The sequence below is a fragment of the Dipodomys spectabilis genome, unplaced genomic scaffold, assembly GCF_019054845.1.
Source record: "Dipodomys spectabilis isolate Male_0828 unplaced genomic scaffold, ASM1905484v1 ptg000024l, whole genome shotgun sequence".
Taxonomy (NCBI): Eukaryota; Metazoa; Chordata; class Mammalia; order Rodentia; family Heteromyidae; genus Dipodomys; species Dipodomys spectabilis.
In genome coordinates this window covers 3,844,695-3,868,100 of record NW_024870701.1, presented here as the reverse complement: position 1 = coordinate 3,868,100, position 23,406 = coordinate 3,844,695, and the positions used below count along the sequence as shown (strand labels likewise).

At 43.8% G+C, this 23,406-nt stretch overlaps 2 protein-coding genes and 1 non-coding gene across 7 annotated transcripts in view; 2 read left to right on the top strand and 1 right to left on the bottom strand.

Annotated features, from left to right (window-relative positions):
• Positions 1 to 1,619: 1,619 nt before the first annotated feature.
• Positions 1,620 to 14,844, bottom strand: Snrpd1 (small nuclear ribonucleoprotein D1 polypeptide). Its single transcript, XM_042675123.1, has 4 exons — positions 14,708 to 14,844; positions 9,185 to 9,261; positions 4,738 to 4,929; positions 1,620 to 1,797 (listed from the first exon to the last, which is right to left on the bottom strand). Exons 1-4 carry the CDS (start codon positions 14,719 to 14,721, stop codon positions 1,721 to 1,723), a joined length of 360 nt encoding a protein of 119 aa, XP_042531057.1. The 5' UTR covers positions 14,722 to 14,844; the 3' UTR covers positions 1,620 to 1,720.
• On the top strand, positions 7,318 to 7,444 carry LOC122104472. The gene has a single exon (XR_006146936.1). It is a non-coding gene; the product is annotated as a small nucleolar RNA SNORA40 (small nucleolar RNA).
• Positions 14,845 to 21,416: 6,572 nt separating the features above from the next.
• Esco1 (establishment of sister chromatid cohesion N-acetyltransferase 1) overlaps positions 21,417 to 23,406 on the top strand; it is a 74,923-nt gene continuing 72,933 nt past the window's right edge. For 2 of the 5 annotated variants that reach the window (XM_042675097.1, XM_042675094.1), the window contains exon 1: positions 21,659 to 21,788. The gene's annotated coding sequence lies outside the window, so the exon portion shown is untranslated. Of the gene's footprint in view, positions 21,626 to 21,653; positions 21,789 to 21,870; positions 21,957 to 23,406 lie in introns of those variants that run through there. The other 3 variants (XM_042675096.1, XR_006146906.1, XM_042675095.1) reach the window with 3 other exon arrangements.

Here is a 23,406-nt window from a genome sequence, read left to right as displayed (position 1 = left end):
ATGCATGAGGCTCTGGGTTCAATTCCTCTGTACAACATAGATAAAATTTTTTTAAAGGGCTGGGAAGGTGGCTCAATGGTAGAGCGCTTGCCTTGCATGCATGAGGCCCTGGGTTCGATTCCTCAGCACCACATAAGCAAAAAGAAAAAAGCCGGAAGTGGCACTGTGGCTCAAGTAGCCTTGAGCTGAAGAGCTGAGGGACAGCGTCCAGGCCCAGACTGGAACCCCCCCCCCCAAAAAAAGGGAATTTTTTTTTTAAAAGATGAATTGTGTGGTTAAAACAAGTTGTTAAACAATATTCAACTGCCAGTAAAAACCCAAACATCCTTACTTTTGTTCATGAATCTTAGAAAATAAGGCTTAAAGTCAGTAAGCAAGAGCTATTAAAATTACTTAGAATCAAAAAAAAAAATTACTTAGAATCAGTCGTTATATAGTAATAATTTGAAATACACTATTTTCAATGCAGATGCATCTCCCTACGGTGAAGCTATTTGGGGAGGATGGGAGATCACAGTGTGTAATGATACCAGTGTCACCAGGTGCCAGCGGCTCATGCCTGTAATCCTAGCTTCTTGAGAGGCCGAGATTGGGAGGATTTTATATGCTGCCAGAAAGGGCAGCATATAAAAAGAGATGACAGTGGACTGGGAATGTGGCTTAGTGGCAGAGTGCTTGCCTAGCATGCATGAGGCCCTGGGTTGGATTCCTCAGCACCACATAAACAGAAAAGGCCAGAAAGGGTGCTGTGACTCAAGTGGTAGGGTGCTAGCCTTGAGCAAAAAGCAGCTCAGGGACAGTGCCCAGCCCCTGAGTTCAAGCTCCAGGACTGGCAAAAAAAGAAAAGGCAGCAACCTTTACAAGAAATTGTATATTATGAAACATACTTTCCTCTAACTTTAACCAATTATAACAAACCGCTCATTAATGATTAGAATGCATTGCTTTGCTATCACATAAAGCAGGTTTTTCCCATTTTGCTCTAAAAGGACTCTTTATAAAAATACTTGAAAAAGTAACCACTAATAGCTATATTCCACATTAAGAGGTTTCCACACAGCTCACATATAATTATCTAGTGGACATGATCTAGGGTTTCAACTTGAAAGTACACAAAATTATTATAATGAGAACTTATAAAAAAAAACAATGGAAAAAAATAACAATGACTATTAAATCACTGACTTCTGATTTCAAAGAAAACTATCAATTATTACCAAATAAACAGAACTTATTTTATCAGTAAGTAGGTTACACACAATGGAATCAGATGGAAGCAACAAAATGTGTATTGAAAATATATTAAATAAAGAACTGGGACGGTGGCTCAGTGGTAGAGTGCTTGCCTGGCATGCATGAGGCCCTAGGTCAATTCCTCAGTACCACATAAGCAGAAATAGCCAGAAGTGGTGCTGTGGCTCAAGTGGTAGAGCGCTAGCCTTGAGCTGAAGAGCTGAGGAACAGTGACCAGGCCAAGTTCAAGCCTCACGACTGACAAAAAAAAGAAAAGAAAAAATGTGAAATAAAAGGTCTATATTCTATATATTGTCTTCTACCTTGTTATAATTTTATAAATATAAGGAACTACTAAAACTTTAACTTGATAGTCAACAGACAACTCAGTCTCACATGTTTATTTTAAAAACTGACAAACAAACAAAGCCTGTACAAAAAGTATCCCAAATCAATGATCACTTTCCAACAATAATCTTCAGAGACATTATCGCCTAGGACCCCCTCTTCCTCTGCCACGGCCACGTCCTCTTCCTCTACCTCGGCCTCGGCCTCTTCCTGCAACTGAGAAAGAGGAAAAAAAAGAAATTAAACTCTCTTCTTTCTTTCTTGTTATTTGGAAGGGGCTAAGCTTTGTAGCCCAGGCTGGCTACACAAGATCCTTCAGATCCCTTGAGTACTGGATTACAGGCTGAGATTTACAGCAAATTAAATTCTTTTCTTCACTAATATTACCTGGCCACCAAAAACAGGATGTAAACACATTTCTTCCCACACCCTTATAGCTCTTAATTAGCAGCTAACAAAAATTTAATTCAACATCTCTTAATGTGTTAGATCTCAGAACATACCCCATACACCATCATGAAAAACCAAGAACTAGGGAGACAATTATAATGCTTTGTTCACTTAAGTTTGCTGAGAAATATGTTAGGTTTAGAATTTTCTTTTTGGTCGGTTGTGAGGCCTGGACTCAGCCTGCATGCTGTCCTTCAGCTCTTCAGCTCAAGGCTAAGAGTCACAGTGCCACTTCTGACTTTTTCTGCTTATGTGGTGCTGAGGAATCGAACCCAGGGCCTCATGCTGCAAGGCAAGCTCTACCACCTTCCCAGCCCTTATAAGTATTTTTATTTTACACTTTATCTTAAATTTACCACAACTGCAATACAAATGATTTGGACCTCACACCCAAGATAATAGATACTTTATCAAAGGAACAACATGAATCATGTATTAATGTTTTTATTGAATAAAACCTGAATGTTAATCAAATTCAATAATGTTTAGGTGGGCCTTTTTTTGGTTGTTTTTATTTATTTATTTATTTTGGGTCGGTCATGGGGCTTGAACTCTTGAGTCCAGGCACTGTCCCTCAGCTTTTCTGCTCAAGGCAAGCACTCTACCACTTGAGCCACAGAGCCACTTCCAGTTTTCTGGTGGTTAATTGTTGGTATGAATCTCATGGCAAGGCGCTGGTGGCTCATGCCTGCAATCCTAGCTACTCAGGAAGCTGAAATCTGAGGGTGATGGCTCAAAGCCAGCTGGGCAGGAAGGTCCCTGAGACTCTTATCTCTGATTAACCACCAGAAAGCCAGAAGTAGCACTGTGGCTGGCACTGTGGCTCAAGTGGTAAAGCACTGGCCTTGAGCTAAGAGCTCAGGGACAGCTCCCAGGTCCAGAGTTCAAGCCCCCCCGCCTGACAAAAAAATAATAAAAGAAGAAAAAAAAACAGAGTCTGATGGACTTTTCTTGCCTGGTCTGGCTTTTAATGGTGATCCTCCGATCTCAGCCTGAGTAACTATGATTACAGGCATGAGTCACTGGTGCCCGGCACTGTTTTTGCTATTATTAGTTTCACAGTACTAGTATTTTTTTTTTTTTTTGGGGGGGGGGGGGGGTCCAGTCGTGGGGCCTGAACTCTGGGCCTGAGCGCTGTCCCTCAGCTCTTCAGTTCAAGGCTAGCGCTCTACCACTTGAGTCCCAGCACCACTTCCAGCTTTTTTCTTTTTGCTTATGTGGTACTGAGGAATTGAACCCAGGGCCTCGTGCATGCAAGGCAAGTGTTCTACCACTGAGCCACCTTCCCAGCCCTCACAGTACTAGTATTTTTGACTACATTTTTCATTTGCTCTGCTTTTTCAGCTAGTTGTAGGCAGCTATGCTCTTTGCAGGTCATTTGGAAATGGATGGCCCCGAGTTCAAGTCCCATGACCAACAAAAATAAAAAAGCAAAACACACAAAAAAAAACCCCTATGCCCTATAAAAACCCTACACCCTAATAGCATAGGGAGCTATTAAAAAACATCAGGACTAAGGTGTGGCTCAAAAGACGCGTAAGAGGCTTTGAGTTCAAACCTTGGTACTAGTAAAAATAAAAATAAAGAAAATAAAAATAGACCCAAACAAAGATGCTTATAACTATGTTAGAATGGAAGGTTGGTCAAGAACAATTCCTACCCTGTATAACCTCTTGAAATTTGAGAAAGAAAAAAGAACAGTTCTCAGGCAAAATAAGACCAGAACAAAAAAAAGTTAAAGAAAAATAAGAGCAAAATGGTAAAAATCAGAAAATCAGTGGGAAAGATCAATTGTAAATTCCAGGGGAGAAAAAAAGAACAGACCAAACAAATGCAAAGAAATTAAGCCAGGCACCAGTAACTCTTGCCTGTAATTCTAGCAACTCAGGAGGCTGAGATCTGAGGATCACAGTTTGACACTAGCCTGGGCAGGCACGTCTGTCAGACTCCTATCTCCAACTAACCACCAGAAAACCAGAAGTGGTGCTGTGGCTCAAGTGATAGCCTTGAGCACAGAGGCTCAGGGATAGTGCCTAGTTCAAGAACCAGCAAAAAAAAAAAAAAAAAGGGATAGGAGGGAATATCAAAGTTAAGCTTTACAGTTTTCTTAGCTCTAAGAGACAATATATAAAACAAAAAGACCTACCTCGTACCCAGAGCAAAGTAAAGAAAAAAAAAAGGGAAGGAACTAGATGTGAAACCACTTTTATTATGGAATAAAGTCAATCCCCATTCTTCCAGTGTGGGGATGGTGAGAGACCAGGACATATACCAAAGGAGAGGGAACATAAGAACACTATCAATCTTAATAAGGAATAACAGGAGCTATAATAAATAATATATTTATTCATGGCAAACAAAATATGAGCAATTTTAAATAAAATGTGGTTTGGAAATGTATTTTAAATAACAGATAAGGTTTAAGTATGCTACAGAAGGAAACATTTATGAGCCAGGAACCAATGGCTCATGCCTGTAATCCTAGTACTTGGGAAGCTGGCATCTGAGGATCCAGTTAAAAGCCAGCCCAGGTAGGAAGTCCATGCGACTCTTATCTTCAGTTAACCACCAAAAAGCCAGAAGTGGAGCTGTGGCTCAAGTGATAGAGCACTAGCCTTGAGCACAAAAAACTTAGTGATAATACCCAGACCCTAAGTTCAAGCCCCAACACAAAACAAAACAACCACTCAAATCCTCCAAACTTACCAGCTTCTCTTTTCTTAGATTTCACCTTAGGTTCAACATCCACAAGAAGTGTATCCAGAGGTAAACTGTCCGGTAGAATAAAATATCGAATATTATTTCCTCGAATACTTAATGTTTCCAGCTGTACAGGTTCTCTGTTCTTCAGGGTCATTTTCACAGCTTTAAGGTGTGTATTCATGCTGACATCTACACCTAAAAGGGAAAAGGGCAATTATTATCGTAACTGTAATCACAGTATCAAACCACATTTGACACTCTATTTTATAATAGTACTGTCGGTTCTGCTAGAAAACAAGTAAGAGTTTAGCATATATACTGATATAGGAATATCAATATAATTAGCACTCTTTCATAATTTTCCTAACTGTGTTAGTTTTACACAGCTAAGCATGTTTACAGAAGTAAATAAAGCAAGCCCTGGAAGAAATCTGCCTGTCACATATGCTTTAAGCACATTACCAGTTTGGATGGCTTCAATACCACAATTCTCCCCTAGTCTCTAACTTCACCATACTGCATTCCATCAAACTATGTTTATCTTTGTTTCTGAAGTCCTACAGGCCCTGCAGTATTTTTCTTTACCAAGAGACTTAAAATCTCTTTCCTTTCTGTCCCTGTCTTTATTGTTTTTTTCTTCAGATGGGTCTTCACTATGTAGCTCAGGCTAGCCTGGATTGCTACAAAGCCAAGGCCAGCCTTGAACTTGCTATCCTCTTACCATAGCCTCCTAAGTGCTGGGATGACTGCCATGAAATACATGTGTACATGGCTTAACATTTCTTTTTAAAGGTTAATCCAGGGCCTCTTACATACTATGAGGTGCTGCATTGCTGAGCTGCATCCCCAACCCTTATACAATTGCTTTTTCCTAATTAAACCTTTTTTTTTTTTTTTTTTGGCGCCAGTCCTGGGTCTCAAACTCTGGGCCTGGGCACTATGCCTGAGCTGCTTTTGCTCAAGACTAGTACTCTATCACTTGAGCCACAGCGCCACTTCCGGCCTTTTCTGTGTATGTGGTACTTAGGAATCAAAACCAGGGCTTCATGAATGCTAGGTAAGCACTCTAGTACAGAGCCACCTTCCCAGCCCTAAGCCATTATTTTTAGGTTTTACAAAATACAAACTAAGGTTTTTCCTCATGAATATACAGCATTTTAGAAGCAACTGATTTTTGGAGCCTTTACCAAGTTATATTTTAATAAACAAGAGTAACTAAAGACATACTCAATTTTTTTCCTCTGAAAGTTAATAGCTGGGCACCAGAAGCTCATGCCTATAATCCTAGCTACTCAAGAGGTGAAATCTGAGGATCAAGGTTTGAAGCCAGTTTGGGAAAGAAAGTCTGTGTGTGAGATTCTCATCTCCAAGTAAAAACTAAAAAGCCTTGAACAAAATAGCTAAGGGACAGTACCCCTCCTTGAGTTTAATTCCATTCTGGCACAGACAAAAAAAAAAAAAAGTTCATGTGCAAGGGCCAGATGTAGTAGTACCCACCTATGGTTCCAAGTGAGTGGTGGAGATGGGAGGATTCTGTTTCAGGGCCAATTAAGACAAAAGCTGGCAAGAAAGCCGGGCGGGCGCTGGTGGCTCCCATCTATAATCCTAGCTACTCAGGAGGCTGAGATCCGAGGATTATGGTTCAAAGCCAGCCCTGGCAGGAAAGTCCATGAGACTCTTATCTCCAATTAACCACCAGAAAACTGCAAGTGGCTCTGTGGCTCAAGTGGTAAAGTACTCCCCTTGAGCTGAAGAGCTCAGATGTCACCTAGGTCCAGATTCAAGCCCCATGACCAACCCCCCTCCCCCCCCCCAAAAAAGCTGGTAAAACATAATCTCTAAAACAAGATGAGAACATTGGAGCATGCCTGTAATTTCTGCTTTCCAGGAAGCAGAAGGTGGGGTGGGGGTGGGAGGTGGAAGTCCTCAGGAAGCCTAGGGCAAAAGCAATACTCTATATGAAAATAAACAGCTAGGGGCTTGGCTCAAGACAATGGCTCTTGAATTCAAACTTGGCATCACCTCACCCTCCAAAAAAAGTTAAGATCAGAAAGCATGAGCTTTCTCAAGCTTCCTAAAATGTTCAGTATTTCTAAACCTTTCTTCTTTTCTTTTCTTTTTTTTTTTTTGGGGGGGGAGAGGGTTGGTGATGGGGCCTGAACTCTGGGCTTAGGCTCTGTCCCTTCAGCTCAAGGCTAGTGCTCTACCACTTGAGCCACAGCACCACTTCTGGCCATTTCTGCTTATGTGGTCCTGAAGAATCAAACCCAGGGCCTCATGCATGCAAGGGAAGCACTCTACCACTGAGCCGCCTTCCCAGCCACCTCTCTTCTTTTCTTTTTTGGGTCCGCTCGTGGGGCCTGAACTCTGGGCCTGGGCCCTGTCCCTCAGCTCTTCAGCTCAAGGCTAGCACTCTACCACTTGAGCCACAGCGCTACTTCCGGCTTTTTTCATTTTGCTTATGTGGTGCTGAGGAATCGAACCCAGGGCCTCATGCATGTAAGACAAGCGCTCTACCACAGAGCCACCTTCCTAGCCCAGAACTGTATTTTTTAAAAAATAATTTTGCCTCTTCTCCATTTAAGTGTCTATTGTATGTCTGGTAAAAACTTGTATTACCCTTACAAACAGGTGCAAACAATAAATCCTCTTTTGCAGCCCAGAATTCATTGTTGACTATGAGTTTTTGGTACACATAAGAATGAGTATGATTCCTACAATAGCTGGCAATAATGAAGGTTTGTTAACTTATGCAGGTTGACTCTGAGAATAGAGTTGATATAAAAGCTAAAAAACAAAAACCCCCAAAACTTGTGCTACACATATTCCTAAAATCCCTTAAGTATTGATTTAGTGTACCTCTCTGGAGAGGGATTTTTTTTGCTGGTCTTGAGCTCAGAGCCTGAGTTCTATCCCTGAATCTCTGCGCTCAAAGCTAGTGCTCAACCACTTGAGACACAGAGCCACTTTGGGCCTTTTCTGAGTAGTTTATTGGAAGTAAGAGTCTCACAGACTTTCCTGCCTGGGCTGACTTTGAACTGCAATCCTCAGATCTCAACCTCCTGAGTAGCTATGATTATAGGCATGAGGCACTGTGCCTGGCTTCTAGAGAGATTTTAATGGGACAGCAATAACACTTCCTAGACATGGTTATGGTGAGCCTTATTTTGTACTGATTTCCTTTCACAATTGGCATTGAAAAATTTTAATATATTCAAAAATTGTTTCCGTTTATTAAACTATTTGTCTTGCTGTACTCAGACTGGTTCTGTCAAAAATTACTTATAAATTTTCTATTTTAGAACATTGGAACGTATAGTAAACTAGTATTTTCTCTCATTTGGTTCAATTCTTTTGAAATTTTGCAATTTTTTGGGTGCGGGTGGGGGGGTATCTACTATAAGCAAAGAAAATATTCCCAAAATGTTATGCTGACAATATCCTTAGGTAATGGTTTCCTAATTTCTCCTTCATTTCCCACATATTTCTCACCCAGTATAATCTCATATGGAAACCTTGTCCTTTGTCCTCAAAAACTTCACAATCTAATAGGGAATACAAAATTGCAATAAAATGTACTTTTGGAAAAAGCAACATTCTACACAAGGAATATATATAAGCAAAGGTATAAAAGCAAGAAAGAGGGGCTGGGAAGATGGCTCAGTGGTAGAGCGCTTGCCTTGCATGCCTGAGGCCCTGGGTTCGATTCCTCAGCACCACATAAGCAAAATGAAAAAAGCCGGAAGTGGTGCTGTGGCTCAAGTGGTAGAGCACTAGTCTTAAGCTGAAGAGCTGAGGGACAGTGCCCAGGCCCAAAGTTCAGGCCCCACAACCGGACCAAAAAAAAAAACAAACAAACAAAAAAAAACAATAAAAGCAAGAAAGAATAATCTGGCCAATTCTGTGTGGTTATAGCAACTACTGAATTCTGGTAAGGCTTAAGACCAATTAAATGATTCATAAATAATTCAGATAGAAAGAATGAGGATCTATACTTCAGCAAATAACCAGAAAAGACTTCTGGAAGAGATTAAGAGGGAAACACCTAAACAAACCCCCAAATGAAAACAAAATTCTCCTATAAAAAAAGAGTTCAACCTCGCAGAAGATGTTTGTTGTAATAACAACAGTGATATTTGCTAGGAAGTAAAATGCTGAGTTCAATCCCTAGTAGTACTAAACAAAACAAAAACAGTATAATCTGTCGGGCAGTGGTGGCTCACACCTGTAATCCTAGCTACTCAGGAGGCTGAGCTCTGAGGATCGCAGTTCAAAGCCAGTCAGTGAGATTCTTATCTCCAATAAACCACTCAAAAACCACCAGAAGTGGCACTGTGGCTCAAGCTGTAGAGCGCTCGCCTTGAGCTGAAGAGCTGAGAGACAGCGCCCAAGCCCAGAGTTCAAGCCCCACAGCCGACCAAAACAAACGAACGAACCAGTATAATCATACCTGTAATTGTTCCATGGACCTGTGTTCCATTCTTCAATTCAATGGTTACAGTTTCATGACTCAATTTCATCAAAAATCTATTTAAAAAGATAACAAACAGAATGTTAGCATATATAAAGATGTCATCTGGAAGTCTGAATCTCTAAACCATTACACAACTTAATCTCAGACTTTCAAGGTCTTAGACTCATTTTCGGTCACAAAAAAGAAATTAAGAACTAAAATTGGTAGTATAGGATTCACATACTTAATGATAGGTAGAAATAATCTCTTCTATACCGCTCTTAATTATATACTAAGATCTTAATTATATAATAAGATTTATATATATTACATTATACTTTAATTACTTCTGTAACATGTAGCTCTCCCTCAGCAGTTTACATTGGAGATATTTCCTAACAACATATATTCCAAGAGCTGGATACTCTACTATCCACAAATGTTATAATATAGATGTAGATGGACAATTTTCAATTTTTTTGTTATTACAACAAACTTATTTATACAAGCCTTCACCAACACTGGTTACTAATAATCTTCCAAATTTTTGCCTGGACTACAATCCTATTGGTGCTTCTCTCTGCTAATTGGATGAAAACAGATGCATACACCAATGCCCAGCCATTGGTGAGATGAAATTTTGTATACTTCTATTCCCAGGCTGGCTTCAAACTGCATTCTCTGGACCCTCCCTCCCCCAATATCTAGGATGACAAGTTTGAAAAGCATTCAGTTTCTTTTATGAACTGCGCATTCATAATACTCACACCTCCAGTTAAGTTTTTATTTTCTACCAGTGATTATTCATTCAAGTGTGTGGTTTCTTTAGTCCTACATGTATTTTTTCTTTTTTGAAATTGTTTTGCTATGTTGCCCAGACTCAAAATCCTAAACTCAAATGTTCTTCCTCAGTTTTCCAAGTGTTTGGGAATATAGACACATACCTTCATACCAGGATTTTTCTTTTCTTTACATTTTTAATAGCTAAATTTGTCAATCCATTCAAAATTGATTTCTGTAAGATGTGAGGTACAAATTTGCCTTTATTCTTTTCCCCAGTTAGACAGCCAGCTGTTTCAATAATGTAAATGAATAACCTGTTTCTCATTTCATCTAGATTTATTCTTCCTTATGGTTGTTTTATGAAATACTGCAAAGGAAGAAAAGTTAAAGGGTTCACAAATTATTAAATATTGTCCATTTCTTCCCCTCTACCTCAAAGCATACATGTTGCTATCATGTGAAAGTTAAGTTGCAGACATTATCTTTCCTGTGCACACTATATTTTGAAATCAGGGCTAATGCTTCCTAGGCTGGCACAGGTTTGTGCCTAAGCCATGAGCTGCCTAAGCTTCCCATCTTCACTGGAATCACAAGAACATGCCTACAACATACACTACTGCATCCAGCTTTACCCTATGTAGATGCCACCTTGCAGAATTTTTGCCTAGGTTGGTCTGGAATCCTGATTCTCCTGTTCTTGGACTTCTAAGCAACTCCCAAGTAAAACTATAGTCTTGAGTCTCCAGTGTTTGGCTCTTAGCACAGGGTTTTGTTTTTTGTTCTTTTTTTGAGGAGCTGAACTCAAGGCTGGTTATGTTCCAAGCAGGTTCTATTGATTTATGTTTAATTGGCCTGGAAAGCATTCCTATTTGTGGTTCCCTGTGCATCACTGAGCCCAACCATCATGCTTCACTGGTAGTTGGAATAGGTAGGTTGATAAAGTGTTATGAAAGTTTTACACATAAGCTAGCCTTAAACTGTAATTTCCAAATGTTTACTTCCCTAGTAGTCCTGGCATGTTTTGTTGTTTTGGGTCTGGAATTCAGGGCCTGGATGCTGTTACTAAGCTCTTCTACTCAAGGCTAGCATTCTAGTCCCTGAGCCACACCTCCACCTACTTCTAGTGACTTTCCTGCCAGGGTTAGCTTTGAACCACCATCCTTAAATCTCAGTCTCCTGAGTAGCAAGGGATAACAAGCATCTATTAACTGGTGGCTAGCTGGCATGTATTTTCTAATGAGAACACTGGCCCATATTACCATACCACAAGTACACATAAGGAAACAATAATCCTAAAAATGAATCTACAATGGATATTGAAACATATTTACTTTGTATATTCTACCACAGTGTCTATCATACTAAATGTAGTATGTACTACTACCTATTCTAATGCCCCACTACACTACACTGTTACAAATAAGTATCAGGACAATTAAATGTCTAGATTGAAATAGACATTAAATACTGGCTGAATGTTTCAGTAATTAAAGGGAAGCTAAGCTAATCTATTTTTTAGTGTATAAATTACCATGACAAAAGGAGAAATTACATGGTTTCAAATATACTAGCCCCCAAACCTCTGCCCTGAGTTCAAGCCTCAGTACTGGTACACACTTACATCTGTAACACACAATTTACCAAAATTCATTATTTCACTCCTAAACATAAATGTTAAAATGAAGAGGTTGTACAAGGGTGTAGAGCACGGCTCACATGGCACATTAACAGCCTAGCAAGCTGAAATTTTAAACCACACATATACACACAAAAAGTTATAAGGCTTATAACACAGACAACTAGGTGTGACAACACACGTTTAATCTCAGTATTCAGAAGATGAAGACGCAGAGATCCAGAGTCCAAGACCAGCCTGGACTATATACTAGAACCTAGTCTCAGAAAAACAAGAGCTGGGTATGTAGTCAGTGGTACAACACTTGCTCCAGGCCCTAAGTTTAGTCCCAAGGTAATGAAGAGGGGTATATATTTATGGTTTGAGGGCACACAAAGTTTAATAGTACAGAGAAAGGGCACACAAGGTTTAATAGTACACAGAAGGGAAGAACCAGAAAGGAAAAGGTTAGAAAATAAAGATTTCTTACAAATAAGCTTGTGTTCATTAACAGGCTCATTAACAGTATTAAATACACAAACAGCAGGAAAAAATATGTAACAAGATTAATATCAGGATATACAAAGAACTCACACCTACAACTCAATGATAAAGACACACAACCTCAGGAGAGTGACCTGGTATCTCATGCTTATAATTCTAGCTACTGAAGAGGCTGAGATCTGAGGATCAGTTTAAAGCCAGCCTGAGCAGGAAAGTCTAAGAGATACTCATATCCAATTAACCATCAAAAAGCCAGAAGTGGAGCTGTGGTTCAGGTAGTAGAGTGTCAACCTTTGACTCTGGGACAGGACCCAGGCGGAGGTCAAGCCTCAGAATTGGCAAACACACGCATGGGTGCGCGCACGCACGCACGCACGCACGCGCACACACGCACACACACGAGACACAATTCTGACTATGGTGGCATAGATGTGCCTGTAACCCTAGCACAGTGGAAGCTGAAACGGGTAGATCATAAATTCAAGGTCAGCGTGAGTAATTTAACAGATGCTTGTCTTAAAAAAAGGGGGGGCTGGGAAGGTGGCTCAGCGGTAGAGCACTTTCCTTGCATGCCTGAGGCCCTGGGTTCGATTCCTCAGCACCACATAAGCAAAAAGAAAAAAATCCGGAAGTAGTGCTGTGGCTCAAGTGGTAGTGCTAGCCTTGAGCTGAAGAGCTGAGGGACAGCGCCCAGGCCCAGAGTTCAGGCCCCACGACCGGACCCCCCTCCCCAAAAAAAGACTGACAACAAATGCTACTAATGTGGAACAGCTGTATTCTAATATATTGTTGGTGAAAGTAGTTTTAAACAAAAGCCTACAATGTTTAAACTAAAGGACTACTAGCAAGCAAAAAAATAGATAAAACAAAACTAGGGAATAAATTCCTGATGCCTTCCATGGTATAGATGAATCTCAAAAGCATGCTGAGTAAAAGAAATTATATATATATATATAGAGAGAGAGAGAGTGAGTGTACAAACCTCACAATTCCAAATATGAGAAATTCTAGTATAGACACAGTAATCCCTGGTTGCCTCTGTAACTAGAGTTTGAATGCAAAGAGTTTGAGGAAACTCGAGTTTTTTTCTTTTCAATGACATGTATGTATCTTGTTCATATGTTGTGCTGAGCATCAAATCCTCAAGTTTGAGCATTCTACCTAGCACTGAGTTATATACCCCTCCCATGTCACCCCAATACTATATATTTTTGAGGAAGGTTTGAGTTACAGTGGTGTGTAAGGCTTTCAATGTTGGGAACTGTACACTGCATTTCACCGTTTAATTATTTTTCCTGAAAAGGGAAAATAAACCCAGTGCACACAAGGTTCCAAGTTCAATTCTCATCACCACAACCACAGTGAAGTAGGGGCTGAGGGGTATAAGTTGAGCTCCCTTCCCCCAAAAAAGGAGCCCAAATCTTAATCATGATGACCGGGTTTCTCACCCCATCTAAGCCAAAGAACCAAACAGATTTACTACATTTATCTGATGAATCTTTTAATGTGTAAATCTTTTCTTTTTTTTTTTTAAATGGTGAAAATATCGTACAGAGGGGTTACAATTACATGGGCAAGGTAATGAGTACATTTCTTATCAAGCATTGTAGCCTCCTCCTTTGTTTCCCCTTTTCTTCTTACTATAAGTTACATGCTAAATACTCAGAAAGATGGTGTCCTTGCAACAACAAATACACACTATTTAGAACACAAAGAAACCCAAACAACTGGACAATGTGATATCAGATAAAATTGACCAACCTGGCCATCTCCCATTTGTTAGGAAGATCGGGAGTCAAGACTACCTCCCAGGTTTTGCGAGAAAGGATAAAGTTTACAGTTCCCATAAACGGAGACACAGAAGAAAGCCTGTTGAAAATCCGACTGTTTCGTAACAAGGCAAAATAAATCCCCCCCAAAAGATGCTTTGTTTCTATACGGTACTGAGGACAGAAAACGGGATTAAGCGAGAAAAACTCAATCCAAACTACTACTGCATAAACCTCCAAACTGTGATTCACCAGATGAAGAGCTTGCACAGGTGAACTGTCTCTGGGAACGTGGCAGAGCCCTGACCTAGCCCTGGCCCTGGGTTTGATCCCCAGCACGGCACAACAAGACTACAATGAATCGCCTTCTTTAGACAGTCACCCCGAACAAGGCATTTGCTTGTTTCCGTTTTTCCAACACACTGCCGTATCTATTCATCACAAGTTAATGTCGTCCCTCTCTGATGTGAAGCATCCAACGGACGGGTGTCGTTCTCCCCAGGTGAAGTCCTGCAGCGTCTGGTGCGACTCGGGGGGGGGGGGGGGGGAGCCGGTGAGTAACCGACCGCGGGCTCGCGCGCCGGGCGCGGCCCCTTGCGGGCCGCGGGACACGGTCGGGCTTCCGTTTTATCTTTCGGGGAGACAGCCGGAAGATCCCAGCCCCGAAGCCCGCGCTCTGGAACCGCCCCGGCGTCTCCAAGATGGGCACCAGAGCGGCGGGCGCGGGGGGCCGTTAGCAGGCCGCACGCACGCGGCTTTCCCGCCTCTCCTCACCCGGGCGGCCCAGCTTCCCGCGCCGGCCCAAACTCCCCCTTCGCGGCCTGCAGCCCGCGTGAGTAACGTGTTTACCTGACGAGCTTCATCCTGGCCGCACCGTCGCCGTTTCGGTCCGGTTGTATAGGAAAAAAAACCTAACACTCAGACCAGATGAATGGCCGGAAGGACCGACTCCACGGGCGAGGGACGGAAAGAGCGCGCGGACGCCGGCGGACGGACGGCGTTTCCGCCCAAACCGCGCTGGGCCGCGCTCGCTTCCGGCCGCGAGGTCGGGAGAGCGGCCTCTAGTGACGGGAGGACCACCTTTGTAACCACTGAGGTCTACCTGGTGGTAGACCCCGCTAGGCCCGGCGCCCTCAGCTTTCCACCCAACTGCCCCCCGCTACAACTTCCTCGGGAGCCCGAGGGAGTCTGAGAGACACCTCAAGGAGTATTCTAATTCTGCTCCCACACCAGGAACCTTAGCATTCACGGAAGGTACCTTTCATGCTGCTCAGCGATTCATTCAAAGCACCGCTGTGGCCTGGCTTCCAGGCGGCCAAGCATCGCTGTCTGTCTGCTTCCCAGCTGGCATGCCTGTCCTCTGCTTGGGAATCTGCTCTATATTGGAGTGCTTCTGAGCTTACTGCTCTTCTTCCTTACTTCTTTTAGACTATCTCCTCGAAACTTGCTATCTCCCGTCAGAAATCTTGTATGTTGTAAGGCCAAGCTTAGTACATTTCAGTGGGCCTGGGCTGGGAATGTGGCTTAGTGGTAGAGTTCTTGCCCTGGGTTCCATTCCTCTGTACCACATAAACAGAAAAAGCCGGAAGTGGCCCTATGGCTCAAGTGGTAGAGTGCTAGCCCTTGAGCAAAAAAGAAGCTCAAGAGGCTGAGATCTGAGGGTCACGGTTCAAAGCCAGCCTGGGCAGGGAAGTCCCTGAGACGCTTATCTCCAACTGACCACCAAAAAAACCGGAAGTGGTGCTGTGGCTCAAGGGGTAGAGTGTTCGCCTTGAGCTGAAGAATTCAGGGACAGTGCCCAGTTCCACAGGACTGGCAAAAAAATTTTTTTTTTAATTTTTTTAAATTAGTGTGCATATGGCTCATATAGAGAAACCAAAATGAAAATTCTGTCTCAGTTGTTGAGGGGCCTGAAGTACCCCCATTTTAAACAAGAAATTCAATTAATGAAATGTCCCTAGTCCATAGACCACGATTTCAGTATCAAGGCTGCAATGAATATTTGAGTACTGCCTTCTCAACATTTACCCCTCAGCCTTTCTGAAGTTCCTAATATTCTTTTGGTGACCCATGTGATCCTAGTGATGCTGACTACCCTTTTTATAAATTATCACATTCCATTACTTGACCACTATTGGCATGAGTATAAAGCTAATCCAATCAGGCTTTTTATGGAATACTATACTCTTGTTGTGAATGGAATAGTAGGCCCAGGAGCTGAGAACCTTCTTAGAACCAGGAGGGGAACCAGTTTTAGAGCATTTTGGGATTTTATAAAAGTGATGTGCATAAGGGTTACAGTTACATTGTCTTTTTGGACAATGTCACTCCTTCCCTTGTTCTCCCCCAGTCTTTTCCTCTCCCCACCCACCTATAAGTTGTATAGTTAATTTTCAACATACTGTCTAGTGAGTACCACTTCTGCAGCTATGACTCAAGTAGAGCAGTACTAGCTGAGCAAGCAACCAAGTGGGTATGAGGCCTAGAGCTCAAATCTGCTACTAGAAAAAGAAGGAGGAAGAAGAGGAAGAAGAAAAAAAGAGAGAAATAAATCAGTCCCTTATTTGCAATAACTACTTTTTTTTAAAACCAGTACTGGGGTTTGAACTCTGTCCCTGAGCTTCTGTGCTCAAGGCTGGTGCTCTACCACTTGAGCTACATCTCCACTTCCAGCTTTTTTTTTTTTTTTTTTTTTTTTGCCTCAGGCTGGCTTCAAACTTTCAAACTTCAGATCTCAGCCTCCTGAATAGCTAGAATTACAGGTGTGAGCCACTGATGTTCAGCTACAAGTATTTTTATTATTTTTGTTGTTGTGGGCTTGAACTCAGGGCTGGGGCATTGCCCTTGAGCCTCTTTGTGCTCAAGGCTAATGCTCTAACAATTGAGCCACAGCTCCACTTCAGTTTTTTGAGTGGTTAGTTGAAGATAAAGAGTCTCAAGGGGACTTTTCTGCCCCAGCTGGCTTCAAATCAAGATCCTCCCCAGTAGCTAAGATTACAGGCATGAGCCCCAAGGCATCTGGCTAAACTACATGCATGAAAAAACAAAACAAAACTGGGAGCTGGGTGCTGGTCGCTCATGCCTGTAATCCTAGTTACTTAGAAGGCTGAGATCTGAGGGTCATGGTTAAAAGCCAGCCCAGGAAGGAAAGCCTGTGAGACACTCATCTCCAATTAACCACCAGAAAACGAGAAGTGGCACTGTGGCTCAAGTGGTAGAACACTAGCCTTGAGCTGAAGAGCTCAAGGACAGTGCCCAAGCCCAGAGTTCAAGTGCCATGATAAAAATAAATAAATAAATAAAAATCTAGGGTTGGAAATGTGACTTAGTGGTAGAGTGTTTGACCAGCATGCATGAAGCCCTGGGTTTGATTCCTGAGTACCACATAAACAGAAAAGGCCAGAAATGGCACTGTGGCTCAAGTGATAGAGTGCTAGCCTTGAGCAAAAGTAGCTCAGGAACAGTGCCTAGGTTCAAGCCCCAGGACTGGCAAAAGAAAAAAAAAATCTGACTGAAAAGACAATGAGATACTCATCCTCTCAAATATGTTGGGTCATCATAATGCTTTATTTATGTTATTAGTCTCAAAGATGGCCCATTGAAATGCTATTGTGACCTCATTTATATAAAAATGCTGTAAGTTTTTCTTTGTCTTTTTGTTGGCTTGTTTTCTTTTTTGTTGGTCCTGGAGCATGAACTGAGGGCTTTGTGCTTGTTCAGGCTTTTTTGCTCATGTCTGACACTCTACCACTTGATCCATACCTTGTTTTAGGTTTTTGCTGATTAGAGACAATGATCTCTCAGATTTGTTTGCTCAGGCTGGCTCTCAACCACAATTCTCAGATCTCAGCCTCTAGAATACCTAGGAATAAATGTACCTGGCTTTTATTTTTTTTGTTCTTGTCATGGGGCTTGAACTCTGGGCCTGGGCACTGTACCTCAGCTCTTCAGCTCAAGGCAAGTGCTCTACCACTTGAGTCACAGCACCACTTCCAGTTTTCTGGTGGTTTATTGGAGATGAGAGTTTCATGAACTTTCCTGCCTGGGCTGGCTTTGAACCAAGATCCTCTGATCTCAGCCTCCTACAGGGGTGAGCCACCAGTGCCTGGCCTGACTTTTGTTTTTTTCTAGATTGAATTTTTAAGAAAGAAGCTTACTTTCTCATAGGATAGATCAGGAATAATGAGTTATAGAAGACAGAAGCAGGAATTCAGAGTCAAACATTGAATTAATGAATAGCTTGGTTAAAAGCACATTGGGCAGGGGGAGGATGGGAAGGGATGGGAAGGGGAAACAAAGGAGGAGGCTGCAATGCTTGATAAGAAATGTACTCATTATCTTGCCTGTGTAATTGTAACCCCTCTGTACAGCATTTCACAATAAAAAAAAAAGCACATGGGCATTATTTTCTTTCTTTTAAACCTTACACTGCAACGTTTAGTTAAAAAAAATAAAGAAAAAAAGAATAGCTCTTTCCTTTTGACCCTGTCTGCTTGCCAAAATAACTAGTGTACTCTGGGAATTGAGCAAGGATAAAGAACAACACTTATCTAGAAAAAAAAATTCTTGGGAAAATGACTCCCCTGGGAACAACAAAAAAAAAAGTTCTTGCATAGAAAAATACTTATACACAAGGATGGATATTTTCCCAAAAGGGAGCATCTTGTGGGACCTTTTCTTTGTTAAAAGGGATATTCAAGGGCTGGGAAGGTGGCTCAGTGGTAGAGCGCTTGCCTTGCATGCATTGAAGCCCTGGGTTCGATTCCTCAGCACCACATAAGCAAAAAGAAAAAAGCCGGAAGTGGCACGCTGTGGCTCAAGTAGTAGAGCACTAGCCATGAGCCGAAGAGCTGAGGGACAGAGCCTAGGCCCAGAGTTCTGGCCCCATGACCGGACCCCCCCCCAAAAAAAAAAAGGGATACTCAAGCATTAATCCCATGATGACCTTATAGTCAACCTTATAGTCTGTAGACCTAATTGATAAAACACAGCAAAACAAGAATGACAAAATATATCAAAAGTCACATCAAAGAGAAGAACTTACCTTAAGGTGAATTTGAGCGAAACCCTCAATTTTTTTTTGTTGTTGTTGTTGGTCCTAGGGCTTGAACTCAGGGCTGGGCACTATCCCTGAGCTTCTTTTCCTCATGGCTAGCACTCTATCCCTTGAGCCACAGTGCCACTTCTGGCTTTTTCTTCTGCTTATGTGGTACTGAGGAATCGAACCCATGGCTTCATGCATTCTAGATAAGCATTCTACCACCAAGTCACATTCCCAGCTCCTTAATTTACTTTTTCCCCAGAAATATCCATGAACTTAAAGCACTCATCACATCTTTTAGCAGATGTATCTGTACTCATGCTTAGTTGTGTACTATCTACCTTTCCTTTGCTTTATTAATTAAACTATCTTGGTCTCTAATGTGTCCTAAAAGTCTTTTTTTTTTTTGGCCGGTTGTGGGGCCTGAACTCTGGGCCCGGGTGCTGTCCCCCAGCTCTTCAGCTGTAGACCAGCGCTCTACCACCTGAGCCTCAGCCCCACTTCCAGCTTTTTCTGATTATGTGGTGGTGCTGAGGAATCGAACTGAGGGCCTCATGCATGTAAGGCAAGCACTCTACTGCTGAGCCATCTTCCCAACCCCCCTAAAAGTCTTTTTGACAATGTAAAGAGACTAGTACCCAAGGGCCAGACAAAAGGTCACTTTCCTTTTGGATACCTCCTCCCTGTAGTATTGCCAGTTCCAGTAATAATAACTTGTTGGTCTTGAAATAGTAAGGGTAGAGTAACATTGTGAAAAACTTTATTTGCAACTTGCAGTAGGGTCAGTCTGGCATGAAATTATCCTGTTCACTTTTTCTGGTTTTTTTTTTTTTTTGGTCATGGGACTTGAACTCTGGGCTTGGGCACTGTCCCTGTACTCTTCAGCTCGAGGCAAGCGCTCTACTGCTTGAGCCACAGCGCTACTTCTGGTTTTCTAGTGGTTTATTAGAGATAAGAGTCTCACAGACTTTCCTGCCCGGGCTGGCTTTGAACCGCGATCCTCAGATCTCAGCCTCCTGAGTAGCTAGGATTACAGGTGTGAACCACTGGCACCCAGCTTTCTTTTTCTTTCTGGAGCTTGAACCAAGGTCCTGGGCACTATCCCTGGGCCATTTTGTTTAAAGACTACCACTCTTCACATTCATTTTCAGTGGTTTATTGGAGAAAAGAGTCTGAAGGACTTTCTTGGCTAGGTTAGCTTCAAACTCAGGGCTTGGGTACTGTTTCTGAGCTCTTTAACTTAAGGCTACCACTTTGAGCCACAGCTCTACTTCAGTTTTCAGGTGGTTAATTGGAGATAAGTCTCTGGATATTTTCCTGCCCAGGCTGGCTTTGAACTGTGATCCTTAAATCTCAGCTTCCTCAGTACCTAGGAATACAGGCTTGAGCCACTGATGCACAGCTTTGTAATAGACTTTTCTGTCTAGGCCGACTTTGAACCTCAATGTCATTCTTCGGAGTAGCTTGGATTGCAGACAAGAGCCACTTGGTGCAGACCTTAATTTTTCTATTTTTTCAGGCAAAATCTTACTATGTAACTAAACCTAAGTCAACTGGCTGGCTTCAAGTTACTTTTTTAATTAATAAAAAAATTAAAAAAATACATAATAGGGACTGGGGGTCAGTGTGAGTGCAGAGGGCAGGTGTTTGCCAAGTAATGCAATATACAGTAACATGGAGAAGGTTCTCACTTGTAATACCTAATCCAGAAGATCTCTTTGGTAAACTGCCAGCTAGTTTACTAAAGTTTTGTGAAAAATGAACTGTCAGAAAAACATCAGGCTTGACAAGTGTCATTTTTTGATTGGGCTTGGCATCAAAAGGGGAGGGCAGGAAGGGGAGAGCCCAAATCATCTCTCTTCCTATTCGGAACAGCACAAATATGGATTTACCCTTCCCCACAGCTTTGTAAACAAAGAGAACAACAACAACAACAAAAGTTTCAAACAAGAGCCACAAATCCTACATAGAGAACCCTGAGGTCTATCTTCAAAGTTTTTGAAGAGCCCAAGCTTTGAATGTGCGCCTTGACTAAATCTAGTAGGCTATTCTAATTTCTCCTCTTGTTTGTTTTTGTGCCGATATTGGAGTATGAGCTTGGGGTCTGGGTGCTGTCTCTGACCTTTTGTGCTCAAGGCCAGTGCTCTACTTGAGCCACAGTACCACTTCCGGCTTTTTTGGTAGTTAATTGGGTCTTTTCCTGCCCGGGCTGGCTTTGAACCCGGATCCTCAGATCTCAGGCTCCGGAGTAGCTAGGATGACAGGCGTGAGCCTCCAGCACTCGGCGCAGCCATCCTTTTTAATATCGGTTCCCAAGGTAGCAAATACTCTCGGACTAGAAAACGCAGATTGAAGTTCATACTTGAAGTTTACAGGCAGCGGTGGCCAGGGTTTCCACCTGGAGGTCGGGGTGGTTTGCTTCCAGATGACCGCAGAAGGGAAAAACGACAACCGCTAGGGGGCGCCGCCGCCGCCGCCGCCGCCGCCGCCGCCGCGCCCGGCGCCCACCCGCGGAGACGCGCACGCGAGGCCTCCCACTGCGCCTGCGCTGATGGTGGACTCGGGCTCGCTGTTCTCCGACGCCCAGCCGCTCTGGCCGGGGTAAAAAAAAAAAATTGCGTGACACACGGCGAGAGTGGCGGCCATCTTCCTCTTCTGGGCGAGTCAGCTGAGAGGATTAGGAGTCGAGGAATAGCGCTGCGCAAGCGCACCCTTGATGGTCCCAGGTAACACCCATCTGACCGACGAGGCGTCGACGCCGTCGCCGGAAGTTTGGCGTTCGCGCGGGGAGGAGGCGGCGGCCGCGGCAGAGCAGCTGTCTCCCGGTACCCGGATGTGAAGCGTCCGGCTAGCACCGAGCGTGAGATCCTCGGCGGGGGCCGCAGGGAGGTAGGCGCGCGTCAGTGACGGTCCCGGCGCCCGGAGTGCGCGGGCTGCTGTCCTTCCTGTCCCTCCCTCCTTGGGGGTCACCGTGTCTCTCACTCCTCTGCCTCGTCGGGTCCGGGCGCCTCGCGGTCCTGGCCGGGAGGTGGGAGGCTCGGGGACGCCCGGTCCGAGGTAGGGACTGACCTGCCCGTCGCTGTCCAGGGCCCCGTCACCTGCCGCTGCCTGCCTGCGGGCGGGCCGGGGCTCCCCAGGCGGCCGCCGGGGCTCCCCGAGCTCCCCGGTGGCGCGCAGCCATTGCGACGGCCGGGCCGCCCCAGGCCTGGTCCGGGTCCCCGCCCCCGGCGCGGCCCGAGGCCTCGGCACGCCGCGGCGGGGGCGGCCGCCGGTGCGGGGGCCCAGGCGGCAGCCTGTGCGGCGCGGCGGGCTGGGGTGCGCGCGGCGCGTTTCATCGTGGTTTCCTCGCCGGGGCCCAGGCCCAAGGTCATGGGGAATCTGGGGTCGGAGACGGGGGTAACTCGGGCACCGGTAAAGCTGCGCCGGCTGACAAGACGGGTGCCCGAGGGCTGCGCTGAAGTTTGTGGCCGCGGAGAGCGGCGAGCCGGAGGGAACGGGGGCTGCCATTTTCATCCCCCCCGGGAGATGATAACCGGGGCTGGTTTTGCACCGGCGGGATCACCTGTTAAGGCGATGTGTGAGAGTCTGGGGATCTCCGCCCTCCATTTGTAAATGACGCGCGGTGGAGATGACCGAATTTTCCAGGGCTGGGAAGGGGGGGGGGGGGTGGGTAGGGAAAGAGGAAGGGATCCAACAGTGGCGATTTGAGGATGTTTTCAGTCGTCGTAGCTGAATTGGTATTGTTCTTGGTGGGAAGGAATTTCAGCATGCAGTATCTAAGTAGTCATACAGTATTGAAGTAGCCCAGAAGAGGGGGAAAAAAATAACAAGGTGGAGTAAGATAGGGTGTTTTTGTTTTTCCTTTCCCAGCCATACACTTAATTAAAACAAACACACAAAAAACTGGGTCTGAGCCGGGTGCCGGTGGCTCAAGCCTGTAATCCTAGATACTCCGGAGGCTAAGATCTGAGGATCGAAGTTCAAAGCCAACCCCGGCTGGAAAGTCCAGGAGACTCTTGCCTCCAATTAACCCACCAGAAAACCGGAAGTGGAGCTGTGGCCCAACGTGGTAGGGCGCCAGCCTTGAGCCAAAGTGCTCAGGGACAGCGCCCAGGCCCACAATTCCAAGATCCACGACTTACCAAAAAAAAAAAAAAACAAACCCAAACTGGGTATGGGCTGGGAATGTAGCTAGCTAGCTCAGTGGTACAGTATATGCTCTATCCTCTACACCAAAAGGAAAATGAACTGGATAAGACAGATTTCACTGGTGAACTTCTCTAATCAGGTCTTAGTTTCTGCTTTATTACCAACGTAAATGGAATCTTGTTTTTAATTTGAAAATCTTAAACATTTTTACTGCCCAAATACCAGTGAACTGAAAATAGGATGAGAAAGCATTGAAAATGCTTAATTTGAAAGCTGCAGATTCAGGCCTTCTGCATATTAGGAAATGAAGAAATGATCTGTAATAGAGTCTCCTTTAGGTCAGTTGTGTGACTTTGGA

What these genes read in the sequence shown, in the direction of transcription:
- Snrpd1 (XM_042675123.1), bottom strand. An exon ending in GGTCCATGGAACAATTACAG is followed by an intron (nt 4,930 to 9,184) that starts GTATGATTATAC and finishes TTTCCCTTTTAG; the next exon opens with GTGTAGATGTCAGCATGAAT. An exon ending in ATCTAAGAAAAGAGAAGCTG is followed by an intron (nt 1,798 to 4,737) that starts GTAAGTTTGGAG and finishes CCTCTTTCTCAG; the next exon opens with TTGCAGGAAGAGGCCGAGGC.